The sequence below is a fragment of the Anopheles cruzii genome, chromosome 3, assembly GCF_943734635.1.
Source record: "Anopheles cruzii chromosome 3, idAnoCruzAS_RS32_06, whole genome shotgun sequence".
Lineage (NCBI taxonomy): Eukaryota > Metazoa > Arthropoda > Insecta > Diptera > Culicidae > Anopheles > Anopheles cruzii.
The window spans coordinates 50,570,191-50,592,520 of NC_069145.1; the positions used below are offsets into that span (position 1 = coordinate 50,570,191).

The 22,330-nt window shown below is 42.0% G+C and overlaps 1 protein-coding gene across 1 annotated transcript; it reads right to left on the reverse strand.

Annotated features, from left to right (window-relative positions):
- Window positions 1-1,608: 1,608 nt before the first annotated feature.
- On the reverse strand, window positions 1,609-14,703 carry LOC128275366 (uncharacterized). Its single transcript, XM_053013843.1, has 10 exons — window positions 14,447-14,703; window positions 13,614-14,291; window positions 12,065-13,537; window positions 9,575-12,022; window positions 7,888-9,499; window positions 6,127-6,332; window positions 5,773-6,057; window positions 5,400-5,674; window positions 4,615-4,717; window positions 1,609-4,535 (listed from the first exon to the last, which is right to left on the reverse strand). The coding sequence occupies exons 1-10, from the start codon at window positions 14,701-14,703 to the stop codon at window positions 4,349-4,351; spliced, it is 7,524 nt and encodes a 2,507-aa protein (XP_052869803.1). The 3' UTR covers window positions 1,609-4,348.
- Between the last annotated feature and the right edge of the window lie 7,627 nt (window positions 14,704-22,330).

Below are 22,330 nucleotides of genomic sequence, written 5' to 3' on the forward strand. Positions count from 1 at the left end.
GGAAGTAAATTTAATGACCTGGCCGGCTGTTTCTCCAGATCTCAACCCTATTGAGAATGTTTGGGGAATTCCAGTTCGACAGATCTATGCGAATTACAAGCAGTACGAAAACATACAGACGCTTGAAGTGGCGATTAGAAATGCTTGGCGTTCTCTGTCGATGAACGTCCTAAAAAACCTATCCGAAAGTATGCCAAAACGTATATTTTAAGTAATAAATCGTAAAAAAGAGGCCACTGAATATTAAAACATCATAATTTTCATTCATTTGTACTGGGCGGCTCTATTTTCTTGAATAATACATAATGAGGCTATCATTTTGAAACAGCCGTTTTTTCGTTTTTTGGCTCCCTAAGTCAAAATAATTTTTATTTCGGAAAATCAAACAATGGATATTATTTCTTTTGCAAAACTAATTGATTCCTCATCTACGAAAAATAGGTTCAGCGTTTTATCTTAGCCTCAGTCAGGAAAAACGGGTGAGGCTATCATTATGAAAAGCAGTGTATTTCTCTTTAAGTGATTAGACGATTTTCCAATACGATATCCTGTATTTTTTTACGATTTCAGGTGTTGTGTCTGTTTTTTTAGGTTTTTGACATGGATCGTCTTGAAGGCCGTGTTTAAACTCAGAAATCCCCCTTTTAACCACCTAATTAAAGGTAAAGAGTCCTTATACTCTGTCAACATACGCCCTTAAATTTCCTTTGCTTGTAAACCTCCCAAAAATACAAATTCAATCGCTGCAAGATACTTGATTTTTTCCGTTGTGAAAAATACTGCGAAATGTCGATACTAAATGGCTTGTAAAAAAAATTAAGAGACCGATTTCAATGAAACTTCATATACGTTCATATGAAGAGTGTACCATTATGACAAAAATAAATTGAGGTCGTAACAGCGCCCTATGGTATCGAACGTCAAAGCTCAGTATACAACATAGTATGTTACAGCTCTCTACAACGGGGTCGAGGCGTAGGGAAGGAGAGCCTTTAGGCTAGTGGTCTCAAACTCGCGGCCCGCGGCCACGCCCGCGGAGTATATAATTACATTATACCAGTCAAAATAGTCCGCAATAAATCACAACAAAATGTTCTTATCGGTTCAGCTGCCGGCACAGAAAAGACCGATACGATTGATTTCAATCCAAACCAAATCAGGGTGTGTAAAATTTTATGGAAAAACATTTTCTTTATGTGGTGCGGCCCGCTGACTAGCTGTTGCTTTCCACTGCGGCCCGCTGACTATTCCCATTCTGATAAATCATCGTAAGCGAAATCTTTCTTTGTTGCATACGACTCTCCGTGCGCAAATCGGGCTCATATTTGAAAGCAAGAAGTGTGAAAGCGCGGTAATTTTGGTGATTCATACTGAATAAAGTAAGCCGCTGTATACTCTTTCATTGCTTTACCCTGTAAGTGTATCAACTCAACACTACAAGCAAACTTAAATTTAATTTAAGAAGCAAGTTGAAATGCTTACGTTAATTGATATGTGATAATCCAATATTTCTTTTGTCAGAAGACAATGTTTGCCATATTTTTAAATTGATTTAAATGTGGTACAATTTTTTTATATTTGATTTTATGTTAAATTTATTTTATTGTTAATTACCATTTTGCATGAACACTGCTTGTTCCTCCTTTCTTCCTTTGTGTCTAAACCACTCTGGGCAGCTATTTCTACTACATTGGTTTGAGTTCCTAAATTTCTTATTCATGTATCTTTTATAACCAGTCCTGAGATTTTATTACGTTCTCAACATCGTAACTAGATCCCGTCTTCGGCGAGGTGCACAGAGGACTCTAGTACCACCTCCTCGTATGCTGCCACCATGCTGCAAAGCGACTATAGGAACGAGGCAATGCTGCGTTTATGTTTTGAATTGTAAGAAATGTTAAATTTAGCTATCTTTCTTACCTACTGCAAATAGTAAGATCGTTTTTGTTAGGTTTTCTCATTGTATTACAATCAATATTGTTACTATTAGCATTAATATAATTTATGATAATATAATAGGTGCTTGATGGGCACCACGTAAATGTTTAACACACAATATTTGGGCCAACTGTATGGGCGACTCCGAAATCGGGTGTATTATATTCCAAGAAAATTCGCGTGAAAAACTAAGGAGCAGCAGGAATGATGCACGTATTGCAACAATATTCGTGATTATGTTTCTACGAGTGTTGTTCAACGAACAGTGCATACTCGGCACAGTGACGCAGGATGTTAACTTTAACATCAGTGTGTTCTCTTTTTCTGTAATGCCGCCTCTTTATCTCAGAACAATGTATTTTTTTACAGTATGCAAAATCGTTTGAAAGGGCATAACATAAAAAATTGGAAGAGCATTCGAATTTGGCGTTTTCTGGTATTTATGGTTTTTCGTGTTACGGTGTTGTATTTTACCTTTCATTGTGCCCAAAGAAAATTTGTAATCCCAAAAGCACAGAAAAAAATGGAAGAAGCAGGTTTGATATTTTCTTCAGCTTAAGCTACGAGTAACCAAAAAGTATGGTTTTGTATTCCTATACCTTATGCCTTTCGTTTTATCGTTATACTAATACTGATAAAAATATATATGCACAGTTTGTTTTCTTGTATTTCGTTAACCAAAAGTCACAGAATAAGTTACGTCTATCAATGCAATAGTCTCAGTTTTACTTTACTGTAGTCCCATAAGCTATACTATGGTTTAACACTGCTATGGTTTTATTTATTTAGTTTTCCTTTGCTTTTAAATGTACTTCAGGGTATTCATTAAAGCGGGGGCATTGCTAGAATGATTAGTGTCATAGTGTATACTTCCTCGTTCAAACTTTTCTTTCATTTCATTTAGAGAGCAATCTCACATTTTGTAATATTTCGCTATCCTAATGTCTAAGCTTAACTAAAACTGGTTGTCGTAATCACACTAAGAGAATGGAGGTAGGTGAAAAATAATGGAAAATACCGATGGTAGTAAATATATAAAATTAAGTGTCACAACAAAGTATGAGGAGCTCAACGAACAATCAATAAAACGATTCTGTCCTCTGCTAATTATTAAAGAAATGTTATGTAAAATCCAACCTTTTCTCTTTTGTTTGTCTTTGTTTTGCTTGTATCTCATTGGGGAATTATGTGGCACGTTCAAGAAATGCAATAGATTCATGAGATTAACAATACAAATATGGTTCTCTATAAAGTGTCTTGCTGTTGGTTTACAATGCGATGCGCAGTGGCATGGTTCGGGTTGCTTTCTTAAAATCAGTACGTTTCTTTTTCAATTTGTATTATTTGGCATTTGATAATTCTATCGTTCGCTTCGATTCGGTCGGGAACTTGTTCACTATGCTTTTAATTTATTTAGTTTATTATTTTACAGTCCCACTTTCTCATTTCATATCTTATCGTCTCCTAAATAACGTCTATAGCTTCTTATAGGATTTAACTATCTCTTTGCATACTCTTTGCAACTGTAATCGTCGAAAACTTCCAAGGGCTGGTATATCCGTTTTTTAAGTTTGCATTTTCTTTTTACATTGTGAAAGAATCGTCGCTGTTGTGGGAACATAGAACTCTGGTAATACAGAAACAAACCTTAAATACAACTGACTGCTACTGAGATCAATTCCTTGTCGTAAAAGACGTGTATTGGCATGTTGTACTTAGCTAGACCCAGATGGAAACTTTAATTTCGGCATTTTGGTTCAACCCACAACAAGGCCCCATAACAAACCAAAAGAAAGAGAAGTGAACTTGAATGCTAAGAAAATTAATTCAAGCCTGTGAAATCCTAACAATAATAATCTGTGCATCAAATAAGAGACCAACATTGAAATATAGAACGTAACATTTAAACAATAAACATCAAAACGAAAGTGGACAGTTGATGCAATTCTGAATTACAATATATACACATGATTTACTTTAAACTTTTCCACATGAAATTTGTTCTACTTCGGCTTTTATCAATTAATGCATTTTAAGCCAAAGTACTTAGTAGCCAATGCATATGACTTCATAGAACTTTATGACAAAGATAGTCGCGACAATGATTGATCAAATTTGTTACCCTACCTAGTAATTAGAAATTAAATATTCGTCTTATCTATGAGAACAGACATATTTTCATCAAAATAAAATATTATTGGAAAAAGAAAAGCTACGCTTGTATACGCATGTATAAATATACAAACAGCGAGGGCACGGTGAGAACAATCGGAGCTTTTAAATAATGTTTGTAGTGGGAACATACGTTAGCGGTGTTTTTTGTTTCGTATAGGCTTATAAATTGTTGCAGCTATGGTACGGTAGGGTAAGATAAGGTAATAAGCTAAGAACCGTGACATAAATGTCTACTTTAAACGAACTGGAAACGTTGTCGAACCTGTCGAACGAGTTTTTTTTTGCCCTTGTAAGCAATCGTTATGTTTTCAATCAAACGAGAAAAGTGGGCTGGTCCATCGCGTGCCAACATGAAGGTGTCGCGCGCTTTGCTAAGGAAATCAATAAAATCACTGTAATGACGCGGTGAGATGTGTGACAACCTGAAAAGATAATAAAATACAACATTTTCAAATTGGAAATTCATATTAAGTCCTTGATTAGTAATTGACTGATAGTTACCGTGAGTGAGTAGTATTCACATAAGCGGAAACTGCTGCTTCCAGCAATTGATTAAGTGGTTCTCGATCGTAACTAAGCTTGATGCATTGTCTCAAATTATTTCCTGAAAGAAGAAGAGTATTTAACACACAAAAAACTAAAATTGATTTTTCGTTAATGAAAAATAGCGAAAAACTTTTCGTTCTTCACAACTACTACCACTTTTCGCTTTGTATTTATAAAATTTTGGAATAAAACACATAAATAGTTATCTTAAATTCATTAGTAGAAAAAGTAGAACCGATATTGGTGATAAAATTTAAAAATTTGTAAGAACGTGACGTTTTCCATGAAACATGCACTATCACGACCCATGCATAGTGTTTTATGCGAAATGTGAAATTTGTGGGGTATTTATTATGTTATGTGAAATTAGCTGTCGGTTTTTTTTAGAAGAACGGACCGGACCGTATTTATTATATATCGTTGTGTCAAGAAAAATTTATGCGTAGAAGGAAAATATAGCGGAACTGAACTCTGTCTTCGTTTTAATAATATGTTGAAATAACATTGCCCGCGTATTAGCTATTGCGTTAACTACGCGTTAACTATTAGGAGGCCCAGCGGTTCGAATCCCGAGACCGGTTGTCACACCGCTGGCCATGGATTCGATTCCCGATACCGGCGTGACATGGGGGTTGGCTGGCGCGGGGCCAACAACCACCCGTAAAAAACACCGTTACACCGTGCAGTTCACGTTTTGTTTATAAACAAATGCATAATCCAACATAATAGCGTAAACTTACCGCGACCATGAGCCCCAAAGTTGTGCAAACCAGGTGTCGGAACACTACATCTTCGCAAGATGTCCGATAACACAGTGGCGCATTGTACGTTTTTAATCACCAACGGAATCATTTTAGATAATTCCGCTTTACCGAGTGAATGTGACAACGCACATGCCCAATGGATGTCATTTATAGCCGGGTGCGTATCCTGGTTGTATGCTAGCTGCACGTTCTTCATAGCTAACATTGCCAAATTGTAAGCCCGTGCAGGATATCCACGATGTTCCATATATCTAAAATCATAAAGACAATGTCAGATAAACAAAAAACTATTGACATCTCCATAGATCCGATGTTGTGTTATAAAAGTAATAAATAATTGTAAACCTACCTTGCGATGGTAAAGAGCTGACTAGATGTCATAATGTGAGTGGCTGCATCGATGACAATATGGTAAGCCGTTTCAAAGGCCATAGCATCATTTTCGCATAACGTCAGAGCATTCAGCGCACAGTTCGGCGGATCTTTTGTTGCGCACTGTAAAGCTAGCGTTCGTGCACAATTTGAGAGCTCATCTTGCTGCCGGAAATTGAGATTCAGTCTCATGATTGTAGAGTGTGACATAATCGTTGTCGCAACCGGCCCGGTCGCTTCCGTTGGCGTGAACAAATGGTACCTGCCGGAAAAGAAACGAACCACTTAAAAAGAGCACTATCGCCACCGCAACGCCAATGTAAGCACATACCAATTTTGCATAATCGAAAGAAGGGCGTCGATACCGACGTGTGAAGCACAAGTGACCAACCATCGAACCATTTCACGACGTCGCCAATTAAGGCAGGTGAGAGTCATACGCATAACCTGGAGACCCAACTCGAAGGCCACTCCCAGCAGTGTTTGGCTTCGCTGGCCATTATCTGGAGTAGCAAAGCGAAATGCATCCTGGGCAAGCTAGAAAAAGAATTGAAGACCATATGTATAAAATAATTCTGAGAAAGGTTGAATCGAAATTTTTTTCAGCGTTCATAATTATTTTAGGCTCTGTCTAACACAACATATGATGTCAACAAAATTCTAATTATTCCCGTTTAAAATTTAATGCAATGCAATCATGCAATGCGTACAGCAGCTCCCTATTGGAATGGCTTCTCCATTGTCCCTTCGGAACACACGTGGCCAAACGTCAATCCTCTTCGCCAAACCTCTTCCTCTAGAACAAGGGGTTTCGCCATTTTTTGATGAAGTCAATGTCGCAGGATGGCGAAAGGTTCTACATATATAAAAATGAGCGTTTGTCTGCCTGAACCAATTTGCGTGAAATTTTGGGAATTTGCGTGAAAAAGAAATTTTTGACCACCCCCGGGGAAGGTAGGCTCCCATACAAACGTAACATGAAATTCAGCATAATTCGGGTTGTTTTCGAGCAAATTGAACCACATTCTGCAGGTGGAAGTCTTGGGGAAGGGCAAACGTACGGGAGAATGTTTGAAACCCGTTTGAAGACAAAATCTTGATTGAGAAGTTTTAATGCATCCAACGTATAATTTGGACCTTGCACACCAAGCGATTGACACCTTTTTCGCGCATTACAAAGTTTCTTGAATGATGAAAAATTGAGATCAAGAAAGCATTGTGAAAAAAGGCAAACCTGGCTACCTTCTTTAAACCTGGCAAAGGCTACCTTGAAAAAGGCAACACATATTCCAACAAAACGTAGCATATTCGGACGCAAATCGGACAATTCAAGGAATCTTAAATAAAGCTTTGAAGTACACGCATAATGGATGGAATAATCCATTACTTTTTCCCCAGCCTTACAAATAAGAATTGGCAGCAATGCTTGATCAGAATGCATGTCAGACGCAAAAAGGGCTTGCAGAGCTTGTTAGGAGTTGACCACACGGCAAACACTTGAATGTCATGGGGGAATGATAAAAAAAAATATATTAAAAACAAGAAAACGGAATTTGCGAGTTACTGCTTGCACCCGATCAAAAGCGCTGCGCAAAACCGATCAAAACCCATCTCGAAAATGTCGAATGGAACTGTCCCATCCCAACCCAGATATTTCTCTTTCGGACCATTACTTTTTCCGTTGCATGAGTAACGATTTGGGAGCACGACAACGATCCACTTCTTATGAAAGTGTTGAAAAATAGATCTCTGATTGGATCACTTTTAAAGACGGGGAGTTCTATCAACCCTGAATCCGGGCATTACCTAAAAGATGGGAGAAAGTAGTATCTGACGACGGACAATACTTTCATCACAGTATGTTTTGTTAATGTAGCTAGGGTACGATTGTCGAATAAAATCCGCATGAATTAATTCAGAGTCCTAATATTTTGTTACATACTTGGTTTCAATTGTAATTGGTTTCAGATTTGCAAAAAACGATTGATATCTGTAACTACTTGCTAAATAAATGAATAAATGATGCAGTTCAAAAATACATGAATGCATAATGCAACAACTAAGAGCACGAAATTTAGTACGCAACCCTTACCTTGAACAGATGAGAGCTGCTATGAATGTTGCGACGTGCATTTTGCAGCACAGCCGAAAGTCGTTTGGTATCACCTTTCGCCGCACTTAGCATCGTCGAACTAAGGGAGCATTGCTGTGTTTCCAGATGACCGAGTGTCCACCAGCGCGGGTACGGAGAGTGCATAAAGTTGTTGTGCTGAAGCTCAATTCCATTCACCGATCCTTCGTTTATGTTCTCCAGTATCGGAAAGCGCATCGCCCGTAAACCAATGTCAAATGCTAGGTCCGAATGTTGATTAAGCAGCGAAGCAAACAGAAATCGTGCCAAAGTATGCATAGGCACCGACTCGGGGTGTATCATTTCACCGAGTCCACTGGTCGGGCCTGCATCAAGCAGCTGTAGACTGAGCTTGCGTAATACGCCGACCAGCACAGCATCCAAATCAATACTGCGCAGCCGTTGGATCAGCTGGTCTTGCTGCTTGCAGATCACATGTTGCGCATAAAGACCGTGCGGCATGATGCGCTGTTTGCTAAGCGCCAGAATGGCTGCCTCAAAGGCAAGCGTGAGATAGGTTTCATTGCGATCGACAGAATCAGCGATCGGATGGTGCCGATACTTTGGTGTTATTATGTTGATGTCTTCAGGTGCAGCTAAATTACCATTTCCTCCCCCCGCTATTCCAGCAGCCCCGCCTGCAGCGTCGAACGCCATGCGGTTTACTTCGTTCATTTGCATCGTCATCGCCTCTGACATTAGAGATGCCTCCGTTAGACAGTCAAAAATGCATGCGATCGCATCTAGTGGGAATTCCACTTCACATCCGACGCTACAGTCTATACACTTTGCAAGACAGTTTGCCTTTCGGTTTATCTTAATAGGATCCAGCGAAACCGTCAAACAACCCGTCGCAGTGGCAGTGCCATCATTCGATGCAGTACGATTGTGTGTGGAGCTACCGTTGCTGCTATTACCATCACTGGCGTTACTGTTACTAGAAGAATGCGGTTTTCCTTTGGCTTGCGTCAAAGGACAGTCGTCTCTGTGATGATGTGCTGACAAATCGGAATCGTTACCACTGAACGAACCAGCCATTACCCGATCAAAAGATTTTGAAGATGAGGAGCCAGGGTTACCAGGTGGGAGCGTTTGGTGTTGGTGCTGGTGACCTGACGCTGGGTGGACTGCAGAAGAGGATGATGAGCTGGACGATCCGGCGACATTTGCATAAAATCCTAAACTATACATGGTTGCCGACGACGACGAACTGTGCGCGGAGCATCCATTACACTTTCCCAGAGCAGCCACTTGGAAAGCCTGAGAAGGACCACTACACGGAGATGGCGGACGGGGTTGCGGTGCAAAGTTATGGTGCGAAGGATGATGGGACATTGCCAGAGAGCAACAGATCGGTTTTATACAGCATGATACACTGGTGCCCATCGGTGTTGATCTTGTTTCCAGCGAATGGTACACGGGGGCGACGACGGGAATTGGTTGTAAAGCGTCGTCTTTGTGTATAGGACAATTACACTTTGCTGGAAAAGATACAGCAGAGGCTGACGATGATGGTGCTAACGAAGACGAAGACGAGGAGCTGCTGGAAGGCACCGACGATGCAGAGGAGCTGCTGGAAGAATTCGACGACGACGACGAAGACAGCGAAAACGATGCAGGTATTGATGATCCTGATGATGTAGTAGACGATGTTGATATTGATGGTCCTGAACTAGTCGTAGATATATGTATAGACGATGTCGACGAACCACCAGAAACAGAAGCAGCTACGGCTGTGGTGGTGGTAGTGGAGAATTTAGAACCTGTAGCCGATGAACTCGATGAACCACGAGATATTGACGGTATTGGTTGAGCTCCGCTCGTCGGCGGATGAGAATGACGAACGCTTACGGGAACAATCATTTGCGGCCCCTGTTGTTGATTATGATTGTGATGGAGATGATGTGTTTGCTGTGGTTGCTGTGGTTGCTGTTGTTGCGGATGGTGATGGTGATGCGACGGTGGAGGTGCTCCCGAAAATTTCACATATCGGAAATCACGACTAGAATGTGGTTGTTGTGGTGGTGGTGTCTGCTGGTGATGATGTTGATGGTGATGACTGCTTCCAGGCTGCGATGAGCAATGTTGCATTTTGCGGTACACTTCCGTTGTTTGCGGAAGCGGCATGGTAACGTATGAGTTACATTTCGACGAGTTACAAATAATTCCAGACGAACGATGAATACGTTGCACACCTCCCCCCTGCAATGGTGGCGCTAGTGTTTGATTTGGTTGTGCATGATGTCCATTGAGGCCTCCAGTGCTACTGCAACCTACTATTACGGCTTGCACAGAACCAGCATTATGCTTTGAGGAATTAGAGCCAACCGATTCATAGTAGCATTTGATTTGCAAACACTTAGAACAATCTTTCTTCATCGGTACTGGCATATGCTCTGACAACATTGCAGATGTTGGTGGAGGTGGTGGGGGAAGTGCAGGTGGAAACATCGGTGTGTGGCGATGAGTTTGACACTGACAACCTGGTCTTATACCTGACGAAGTCGACGGTTGTGGCGGCGGCTGGTTGTGAAGATGTTGGTGCTGAGGGCGTTGGTGAAATATGGGCTGCTGCTGCTGTTGCATCGTGCCAGAATTTAGTGCACCGCCAGCCACTGAAGAAGAAGGCAGTGTTTGTAGGAAGTTCATGGGAATATTGTGGCTAGAACTTTTGCTACTGCTACAAGTTAGTGACTCCTTTCTACATCCTGACTGCTGCTCATTAAACGAAAGCAACGGTTTCGATGGAAGCGAACAATTACAACGCGACGTCTGTGAACTAGTGGAACTTCCAGCAGAACCAGTTTCTTGGTGTGCTTGTGGTAGTTGGGGCTGTTGAGGAAGTTTAGGCTTGTTACGTAGCCAAAGGGCTTGAGCTTCTCGTTGAATTTCACGCATTGTTCGAACCACACTCACCGAAAGTCTTAAGGCGGCTTCCATGTGGCCATGAGAACGCAAAGAATCGATCCGAGCTGCAGTCATGGATATCTTCTCATGCCATAGTGGCTGGCCGTCATTGTTGAAGTTGGACTTGGCACACGGATGGTTCGTGGTAGGGATTTTACTAGAACCAGCGATTTGCACCGAATTGCGGCTCGACAAACGGTAGCTATCCGACTCGAGAATGCGCTTGAGGTGCTCATTGTCCCATGTCATGTTGACGGCGTCGAGCGCCTTGTGAAAGATCGTTCTTGGGGTCTTGTTCGCACTTTTGCTAACCCACGAACCATTGTTCAGCTTTAACCGCTTGCACGGTCTTCCCGCAACAGGTCCATGGTTACCGTCAGCCACGTTCACGGGTTTCACTCGACTACCGGCTTCTGCTACTTCTCCTGCTGTTGGTGCTGCTGAAGATCCCGATGCTCCCGAACCATTCACCAGAACAATTGGTTCGTCTTCCATGCTAGCGCGCCTTGAACTAGCTCTAGCCTCTGAATCAAGCAACGCAGCATCTATTTCCCTCGCGTCATTCGCTCCAATATCATCTTTAGCTAGAAAGACTTTGTCATCCTTGATTTCATTATGAAATGCACGTGCCATTCCACTCGGTCCAGCCATTTCATAATCATCATCCAAGATCATCTTATTACACACTGATTTTCCTTTGCTTATATCACACTCATCGCAATCGTCATCAACAACCGCCTTCTTGTCCGTCGGATCATGAAGGTGCCGATTCAGTCCCGAGGGCCCGGGCGTTACGAAATTCGTCTCACGAACTTTCTGATTATTGCACAGGCCATCAATCAGCAACGACGTCGAAGAGGAGGATGTTTCAGACTCTGGGATACCATCGATCCCTTCTTCCCTCGCTTCGGTAAGCTTCGGTGTTCTCGTTTCGTTCGTCTGGCTTTCCCGACCGGCCGCCGCAAGGCCAGAATCGTCTTCCTCATCCTTAGAAAGATCGACGCCATCTTGATTTGCTTCTTCGGTCTCATCGAAACTTGGTGTAGCTCCGACGGATACCGCAGCCGCAGCCGAAGCAGCAACACAGTCGAAAAATTTCTTAGGTTTAATATCGTCTAAAAACACTGGCCGATTGCATTCGCACTTATCCTCTCCGCAGATGCACGGGTTCTGGAAGAATCCTACCGTTCTGTTCACTTGCGGACCACCGGAACCGTTTGCACCAAGCAACGCCACGCCACCGACGACTTGACCACTGCCGGAAGCATTAGCAATCCCAGGACGCAACGACGCATCTTCAACCCCGTCAACGTCCATCGATTCTCGCGAACTATCATCGTTTTCTGGTATCAGTACCGGTAACCGATCATCTTCAGCAACGTTCAGTAAGTTGAGGTTCATAAAATTACGTACTTCGCTACTCTCTTCGTCCCGGTTAGGTCTCTTTCGTCGAACATCACCCACTACTCCAGCCGCATCGGAAAAGTTTATGTCCTGAAGAATATTGTGCACCTGATCGACATCTTCAAGCGCGATCCCTCGCCGATCGCCGTGTGGGTCTTCTACTTCGTGTGCACCACCGTCATCGTCGTTGCCATTACCGTCCTCCTCTACCCCAGCATCGACACCCTCTTCCCCTTCTTCCTCATTGGCTTCGTCCATCTCCTCTTCGGAGTCTGAGTCAGTCTCGGAACTATCGTATTGATCATTCCCGCCGTGATGATTCGCATCCCGATTGCCATCCGCTACACGGCCACTACCACGATTATTCATCGCGCCATAGCGATGGTGAATGTGGGCATGATTGCGATGCATATTATGAACTCCGGCATCATTCGGCTGATTATTATTTTGTAACTGATGCTGCTGTTGCTGTTGGTAGTGGTGATGGTTATGGTTATAATACATCATGTTGCGAAGATTATTTTCACGAAAAAAACGATTCCTATCGCGTTCCCTTTCACGATTTGAACGATCACGAACGCTTTCTCGGCTTGATGGCGTAGTGCGAAGATCAGGATCTTCCTGAGGACACACTTCATTCTTGGACCACTTTTCTAGCAGCATCTTCCAGTGTAGTCGTTCGGTGTGTGTCGACTTCGGGTTCAGCACGATGCATACCCAAAGCGCACCCAGCTGATCCCAAAGCTGGCGACACTTATCCGTCATAGGTGTACCGTGATTCTTCCACAACACCAACCTCGGATCACTGAGAAACTGCTCCGTGATGAGCGTTAGCATTCGAGCCCCGTTCGAGTCTTGCGCTCGTAACATCTCGCGCACCTTTCCAAACAATGAGTTGAGGTGTTTGCTGCTATAGTAGTAGCTACCCTGACCAAGGTAGGTTTTCACCGCCTCGCAAACCTGCGTCTCATCCAAATGCCACGAGTGATCATCGTCCTTAGAAGCGCCGGCGGTCGGATCTGGTGCACCGCATATCGAATTAATCTCCGATCGCTGCTGGAGAATTTCATCCGCCAACCGCTGAGCCGTCGGTAGAACCTCCGTGTGATGTTCCGCTATCAGGTATTGAATAAACTTTTGCAGCTGCTGTCGGTTCATCTGCAGCAGCGTCTCTGAAATCGGTACGCGCAACTTTACCGTGTCCGCATTTCGTATACGATAGAGCGCGAGGGCTACGACGTGATGACACCAGAATATGTCCTTCGTATCGCAGCTACAGGTTACGGACGTTATCTTACATCTAGGCGCGTGAGATGGTAAAACGTAAAAAAAATAAGTGGAAAGACATACAACTTTACCGAATCTTCAATGCTTACCGATCGAAGCTAACGGAAACTTTGAACTTTTTGTTCTCATCGAACCCAACATTACCACCTCCTGCACCTTGCCCTTGGCCTGCCAGAGAAAGATTGAACGCATCTCGATGATCCAAATTGGCAGCACCATTGCCATACTGGTGTACAACGAGAGGCAACTGTTGTGCCATCGGGTGCGGTGCAATAACATGTGCTAAATGTGCCCCGGGTGGAGGTTGCGGCACTCCATTCGCTGGTGCTCCTGCGGCCGCTACCGCCAAGCCTCCCAGCTGTGGTTGTCCCAGACCGATCGGACGACCGATCGGTGGGCCAGGTGGTGGCGACAATGCTGGTGGTGGTGGCGGTTGGGCGTGATGATTGTGTGGAATCTGCTGGTGTTGTTGCTGGTGATGGTTAGGATTATGATGGTAATTGTTGTTGTAATGATTTGGATTCGCCGTCGGCACTGGAAAGCTGGCTTCATTATTGTGGTTTCCGGAAGACGACACTAGACTGTTGTTGTTGGCGATGTTATTGCCATTAACCTGCCGTTCATTTGGACTTGGTGGATGTGACCATACAATTCCACTCAGATGGAAGCCAACCTGAAGGACACTCTCCACGCAACCGGTTTCAACCAGCTTAAGTCCAGTGCAAAAACTAAGACTTTGCGACTCCACCGAATTAATTGATGATACCCTATTGGAGTAAACATAATGAAAAAGAGCCGTAAAGTGTTGCAATTGCTAAATAAATGCTTGATATTCTTTGATCAGATAATGATGTTTATCGGGCAGCATGAAGGCTATATTGTGCTGTTGTTTACTCTAACCATTTGCAAATATTAAACTCACCTCGACAAGGAACTGTACATGCAAATGTCCTTTTCGTTGCGTGGAAAGGACCAGAACACGATACGCCTCTGAACCGGCTCTGGTATGCGGTCGTACCGTTCCTCGATCTTCTGGAATGGCTCATTTTGTGCAACAATCCGAGCGGTTATGTCCAACAACGAATACGGTTGATGGTACGGGCCATGGGATTTGGCCGTCGTGCTACTACTTTTGCTACAATTCGATGATTTAGTTGGAAATCTGCTGCAGCAAAACATTCTAGTGTTGCTTCAAGTGGGGTATAATGTATTACTACCGAAATAAGCCACGAAGGACACCGTCGCCCGTTGGACGTTTTTATACAATGATGGCCTCTCTGTAATCGGTGTCGTATGTTTTGGCAGTAACAGCACTGCGCGGCACAAAATATTAATACTTCATGTCGCACTTCCTTTCATCACCATCTTTTCAACAGCCGTCGTCGACGTCGTATCTACAGTCGCAATCTTCGAATCTATAGAAATTATAAAAAGTGAAAAAGATTTAAAAAATTATTTAACAAATGTAAGCATATTATAAGGAAACGCTAAATATCTTGAATCATAAATAGTACGTAAAGAACAAGTAATATACAGTGTGTAGCACACAAGCAAGTAAAACGTAGTATGTTCCAAGCATCATCTGAGCCAGAGTGAGTAACTTGCACCAAGTAAACACCGCCGGTTAGTTTAAACAATTAGTTCGGAACCACAAACTCAAAGATTGAAGAATTTGAATTTGAATTAAAATGGGTTTGATGATTGTTTACAGAACACATTTACGACTTCAAAATCGTACAACCACAAAAAACACGTTGTGGTGAAAAAATAATGAACTTTACTGCATGCCCCGAACAATAAAGCACATATGCTCCTTACGTTGCTCATACGTTGCGATCTACGTGGGCAGGCAGATGTGACTCTCGTATCCTCTCACTAGTATAAACAGTTGTGCGTGAATTATATCGTAAGACACCAGAGCGATTTCTGCAATATTTGAAGCTGTGGTATTATATTGTCTGTGTAGCGACCTCGTCATAATACGAATTCGAGCAGTCGAGTAGTGTTTTAAAAAAAATCGTCAAGTTTTCATTGACAAGGTTTTCTCCGCACAATCGGAGATTACTCCAGTTAGTTCATCTTTAACACTCAACTCATTCAGAAGCATAATACAAGTCTTCCCGATCACAAAAATAAAAAATAAGAAATATTAGGTAGTCTAAAAAGAAATCCATTATTTTTGCGTGTACTTCAAAACATTATTTAAGATACTTTTAATTGTCCGATTTTCGTCAAATATGCACCGTTTTGTTGGAAAATTTGTTGTCTTTTTAAAAATACCTTCATAATGCCTCTCTTGTAAAAGGCTTAGTTGTTATTGGCGAAAAACTCGAGCAATCCATTTTCACAATCCTTTTTTGATCTCAAGTTTTCACCACTCAGGAAATTTTGTAATGCGCGAAAAAGGTGTCAATCGCTTGGTGCAAGGTCCGGTCTATACGTTGGATGCATTAAAACTTTCCAACCAAGCTCCCGGACATTCTGGCGAGTCCCTAAAGACGTGTGTGACATTTCGTTGTCCTGGTGGAACACAAAACCCCTTTCGTTGGCCGATTCTGGTCGTTTCTGGTCAATTGCAAGTTTCGAACGGTGCAATAATTGACAGTAGAGATCTGAATTTAGTGTTTGGCCACACGAAAGCAACTCATAATAAACGATTCCTCTCAAGTCCCACCATAAACCCAGTAGAACCTTACTGGTCGTAAGTCCTGGTTTGACCACCCTGTAAGCTGCTTCACCACGCTTAGACCACGATCATTTCCACACTGTATTGTCGTATGTATCCCATTCCTCATCCTCAATACCCATCCGTTTAAGAAATGGTTCGATTTCATTCCGTTTGGCCAAAATTGCGCAGATGGAAATTCGAGCCATCATGTTTTTTGGTGTAAATAAGGTGGCGCCCAAACATCGAGCATCTTTGTGAATCCAGCTTTGCGCAAATGGCTTAAAACTGTCTGATGATTATTCTTTAGCTCCTGGCCGATGCTCTGATTACTAACATGTTGATCAATTTTGATTATTTCTGTGATTTTATCGACATTTTCGATGACGTGTCTGCCTGTGCAAGGAGCATCTTTAACATCGAAAATAACTGAAACGGATCAACGAAACCAAAATTTATCGCAACTAGCTGTTACAGTATCGGTACCATAAACAACAAGCAAAATTTCAGCCGCCTAGCTTGAATTTTCGCCTTTTTCGAAGAAAAATGGTAAAATGTACCTTATTTTCTCTATGGTGACTTCCATTGTTAACACCCTGTAACTCACAAACGAATAGAACAAACAATAAACAGTGAAAGCATTTTTTTAAGTGTAAAGTATCAGCTTTAAAACGAGCCCAAACTTGAAACTGTACGATTGATACTTCACGAGATATCGATCACTGAAGGCATCTACCGTGAAAATAATGGATTTCTTTTTAGACTACCTAATATATTAGATTTCTACATCTGGTATCCTACTTGTCTGGATTCATTCAAGATACTATAAGGCATCATCGTTTATAGTTTGATAGCGGAGTTTTAATTATTAATCCCTGTTGATCCGAGGTAGTCGTTTTCTTTTTTTGTTCCGTTGTTCAATAAAATAACCGAAAATTACCCATCGGCGATGTCGGCGACGACCGGACGCCGCAGCACACTGGGCTTTTCATGTCGACGATTATGAGGTTGGTCTCTCTTTCTCTCTAACGCGAGTACGGTGATGGTTCCCCTACACAGATGACTCTGCTTTTTGGGTTCTTTACTGTGTTGTGTTTTGTTTCGGTCGATTCCTTTTCAAGTTGTAAGCACGTCGTGTCTGTGTAGTGGTGCACATCGCCATTGCACTGTGCAATATCATCCTTTCGCAGTACACGAGATGTGACGTACACCAACAGCAGGGTTATTAGAAAAATCTCTGTTTCGATGTGTATATGACGACGATATGCACTTCGATTTGGCGAAGGATACACATACCGTCACCAATGCTGCCACTAGAAGGCCGTTCGCTTTTTATGAAGCTGATAAAGTGGTGCCCCAGACCAACGCTGAGAAGAACTCGTTAGAGAGAAGGCGAATGGTGCTTCTAAAAATGTACATGAAGAGGGGCATACGTTCCCATGTATGCTGCTGAACCACAGTGTGCGGAAGAGAGAGCGAGGGATGATACTCCAAATATCATTGGAATTGAAACATTATGATCGGTTGAAATTGCATTGCGACGGCGCAGTGATGTTTACACGGGTGCCGTTTCTCAGGAACCTAGCGCGTTATCTAAGAAGGAAAGGGAACGGGGTAAAGAGATCATGGAAACCCATTTAAGCCAACTTTTTGATGAGAAATAGAGAAAACATTCGTAACCATCGCTTCCGGGAAAGACGTCAACGAAACTTTGCGCTCAAGTCCTTCAATAATAAAAACAACAGTTCTTGTACATAAAACCCTAATCATGCCAAATTAGATCTTGCGCAAACACAAGAACATGGTGGCAGAAAAGCAACCAAGCCAAGGCAGCGCCGTCATCAGATTTTGTATGCTTGCAGACCTAGCCAAATATAGAAAACCACTTTTTTCTATTGTAAGCATAGATTTCACCCCCGCTGATAGAGCAGTCGGTAACGCTCTTCGCTGTCAGCGCAGCTGGCCGTGGTTCGAATCCCGGGATCGGTTGTAACTCAACCGGCCATGGTTTCGATTCCCGATACCGGCGTGACAGGGGGGTTGGCGCGGGGCTAACAATCCCGTCCGTAAAAAATTAAAAGTTACAGGAGAGCATCAGAGATTAACATAGTCTCTGGTGCCAGGCCAAGACTGCCCAGCGGTTGTAGCGCCAAAAGAAGAAGAAGAAGAAGCATAGATTTCAGTTCTTCTGCTCAAGCAAGGAACACACTGTGGATGGAATCATACAGTTCTGAATAGGGCTTTTATAGGAGGATATATAGGAGATTTGATTTATTGTGCTTTGAGGTGTTTTTTCGATTCTACAATACTTTGCGCTGTTAAGTAAACGCAAAGTATTCGCTGCTGAAATGAAAATCGTAAGGCACAAGCAAACAGGGACGGCTTAAGGAACAAAGTTAAAATGAACGCGTAATCATTATCTTCGTAGAAATTTTTATGGAATTACACCACGTTTTTCATCGGCGAAAGTCTGGTAGCGTCATATTCACATGTCCTTGCTCTGTTCGAAGAAGTCGTGCTGTGTCGTTTACATCCTTTTACGAGGAGTGTAGGGAGGCAAAAACAGAAATGAGATTGTAAGGGTGAAAGAGTACTGTGACCATCGTAAGCTGCAAGCTGCTAAACGAAACCTAACTAAACAATCTAAAAATGCCAACGGTATACGAGGTTCACGAGGTGGTGTGCTGCGTGTTGTGAAAATATACGATTCAACCTATCCGAAAGCAATATTTCTGGTATATTTTTGAAAAATAACGCCATCAGGTTGCTGCATCCAATAAATCAGGACGTGCAGACACTGTAAGCGTTTGATTCAATCCCTTCAGCTTTCCAGTGTTCTCAATCGTTCTCTTTGGCGTGCAAAGACTGACGTGCACTGAAAACAATCAAACAATATTTATTTTTTGCATAAAACCAATAATTTGAACTGCTCGAGAGCGAGAAAATAGACGACCAACACTACACGGTCAACCTTTACATCTTTTGTCATGATTATTACAATCCAGCTTCTGGATCCAACCCACAGCTATTTTCATTTCTGTTGGCACAGAATGAAACTGATGCTAGGTTCGAACATGTCAGGTTTGTCGGTGGTTTTGTCCTGCTACACAGTTGTTGCAAACACGTTAAAGTTTAAACGCCATTTAATAGAACAATAAAAGGAATGACAAAAAGATCTCCCAATAACAAAAGAAAATCTCGCAAGCTAAACTACAAACGAGTTCGCCGGTCCTACACATACAAAGAACTTAAAGCAAACACAAAAAAAACTCCAAACTTTCAAACATTGAGGAACTCCGGTCCCCACCCACCCTCGTTGACGTCGAATTATTGCCGCGGCATAGCATACACACATGGCACGGAATAGTGCTCATACGGTCCGTTCAATGTATTGGTGTGAGGAGCAACTACGCAAGCATATACAATTTCAACAGCTTTCCATAGCTTTGCACTACACCATACACTATCACCTGCCGTTTACACAGCGCTTATAAAAGGGCTCTAACACGGTAGGACGCAGGTGGCTTGAAATGCCTGAGAACGAACGAGGATACCAGCGCGCCGATCATTATTTGTAAATTTATCTCAATCACTACGCACGGTTGACACGGTTCCCCCTCCCTCAGGAACAATAACCAATGTTTTGGGCACACGGCTGGGTTAAGCACGAATAAGAAAGAAAATATCGTTACACAGATACCTAGCAAAGCATAATTGAATTGGACATTTTTAATTAATTTTCTTCTAGTGTTGGTCGACTCCAAAGCTATTAATATAAGTCAAGGTATTTTTGAGACATGCGCAGTGTTCAGCAATGTTATTAAATAAAATAAAATGTTCGCTCTTTTATTTTTATGCCACACAGCGAAATGTGTAAAATAAGTCGATAACGCGCAGACGAAAATCGTCCTCGCATCTAAGACGTCACAGACGCTGGTTGCTGATTCGTAAGCAGCAGGACCTACAAGCAGCGTTCGGCACCTCAATGGTTGACAAACAACAAACGAAAACAACCCCCCACCCGGACACCGTACAACAGAGAAAATTGACATTTGAAGCATAGCATATCACCTTTTTGTATCCGTGATGCCTTGCGCATGCGCATACAAGAAAAGCAAATAAATATTTCAGACACTCAATCATATTTCATTCTGTCCACGGGTATGGTTAGGAAATTAACGTGTCTCCTTTTACATGAAATGTGGCCTCGCCACATAAAACGCACAAAAAGATGTGCTGCTGTACGCTTCATTATTCTACTGCACTCTTGCACTGATCCCAGCCTGCTTTCTGGCATTTTTCCATATTATGCCGCTTAACTATTGCTTTCCGTCACGCACACAAATGATGCATCATCTACCGCAGCACAATCGGCTCTCTTGCTCTCGCTCATTCATATCTGTTCTTTCTCGACCGACAAGGGAAAGAAAAAATTCCAGACAAATTGTTTTTATAATACGTCCAGCACTACAGATGGAATAAAAAAAGATTATACAGCTGCCTCAAGAACCATAATAAAACCTTCTTTTTTTACGCTCGTTCACCTGCCAAGGAGCGAGCAGAACCAACCACTGTACCACACTCGAAGGGCTCACTTGCACTTTCGTATTCAGCATATGATTGCTGCTGGCTGAAACGTGCAATGAAAAATAACGATATATAATATACTGTTTTAATATTATCATAATTATCAATTATAAATAATTATACAAAAACTAAAGAAATATCCAAACAGTCAAAAAAGTATGATTAATTCAATCTTGCTTTTCGTGTTTTTCTTCTTTGTTATTTACACCTTTCGAAGACATTACATTACAATGCAGGGGTCAATTATAAGGGGATACAGAAATTGCTAGCAAGCCTAAATCGCTGGTGCACTAAAGAAAAGAAAAAACACTTTCGCATTCGGATCGTCTTTTTGGATCGAATAGGTTCATATAAAAAATCTTCGACGTTTATCACTAAGTAAAACATCCGGCGCTTTCCAGGATAAACATTAGACACACATGAAACAATTAGTATTGGCGTAGCAAATGAGCATTTTTCTTCGTTTTTTGTCAGGTTTGAGTTATGAAGTATTTTTGGAGGATCCATACTTAGTTATAAAAACTACCCCGTTTTCCGAAATTTCTATGAGTATACGTATTTTCTCTCATAGGATAGAATATTAAATCGATAGAAAATTACTGCTGCCGCCTGTACACTGGTGAAGGTGTCTACACACCAATCCAGCGACGTATAAATCGAGTTACTGTGACCCATCGTTGCGTAGACGCAGAGCCGCAATCAATATTTTTTTTCCAAATCTGATTAATCGTCGGAGCTATGATTAAATTTTACCGGATGAACATTGCACCAACACGTTTTTCCTCTTTTCGCTACCTATTACACGTCACGTAGCACGGTACTCTCACTTATTCTCTTGTTTTACTTTTGTTGGTGTTAAGAATTCTTAAAAAACTTACACACACACACACAGCTGTATACCACTTCGGAAATCACTGTGAACCATTCACTTTATCGTACTATTTTTGTGAATTTTCACATCTTTTATTAATAACAGGTAGCAGTTTGCATTCGTCGTCCACTGCACACATCATTTTTTCTTATAGCGATAACAATTTGAACAAAAAATGTTTATGGCGAGAAGTCAATATCCTCCTCGTTCCACAATTCTGATCCAACACTTTTGCGACTTGAAAGACGCAACACTACCGAGCGATTCCTGCACCAACTCAAATGACACTTCTGGGGGGCTCTATTCAATTATAGAGACTTTGAGCTGCTGACTTTGTTTGAATAGCTTAACATTTTCCTCTAATGCAAATTTTAAGCCTGCTACCAGATTTGTCCCGCATGTACCTGGGCGTGGAGCTCGGGATTTTCCGAAAGTCAAAACACGAAACGTCAAAATGTGAATGTTGTTTTTATGAATTCGACATATTTTGGAAGCTAACTAAGACACTGCGAACCTAACTTTGAAGACGAACCTGACACCCGAGTCAACTTACGAAAATTCCGAAAAAAGCCGAGTCAACTTACGAAAATCCCGAACAAGAAAACGGAAGAGGGGGTAAGAGCGCCTACAATTGAGTGTTGAGGGCTCGAAAAGACCGGACTCGAAGCACTGTGAATGTTGTT

Coding starts and splice junctions, on each gene's coding strand:
- LOC128275366 (XM_053013843.1), bottom strand. CDS start 14,703: ATGTTTTGCTGCAGCAGATTTCCAACTAAATCATCGAATTGTAGCAAA. Junction 14,292..14,446: donor ATGTACAGTTCCTTGTCGAG/GTGAGTTTAATA, acceptor TTACTCCAATAG/GGTATCATCAATTAATTCGG. Junction 12,023..12,064: donor CAAGTCGTCGGTGGCGTGGC/GTTGCTTGGTGC, acceptor GCAAGTGAACAG/AACGGTAGGATTCTTCCAGA.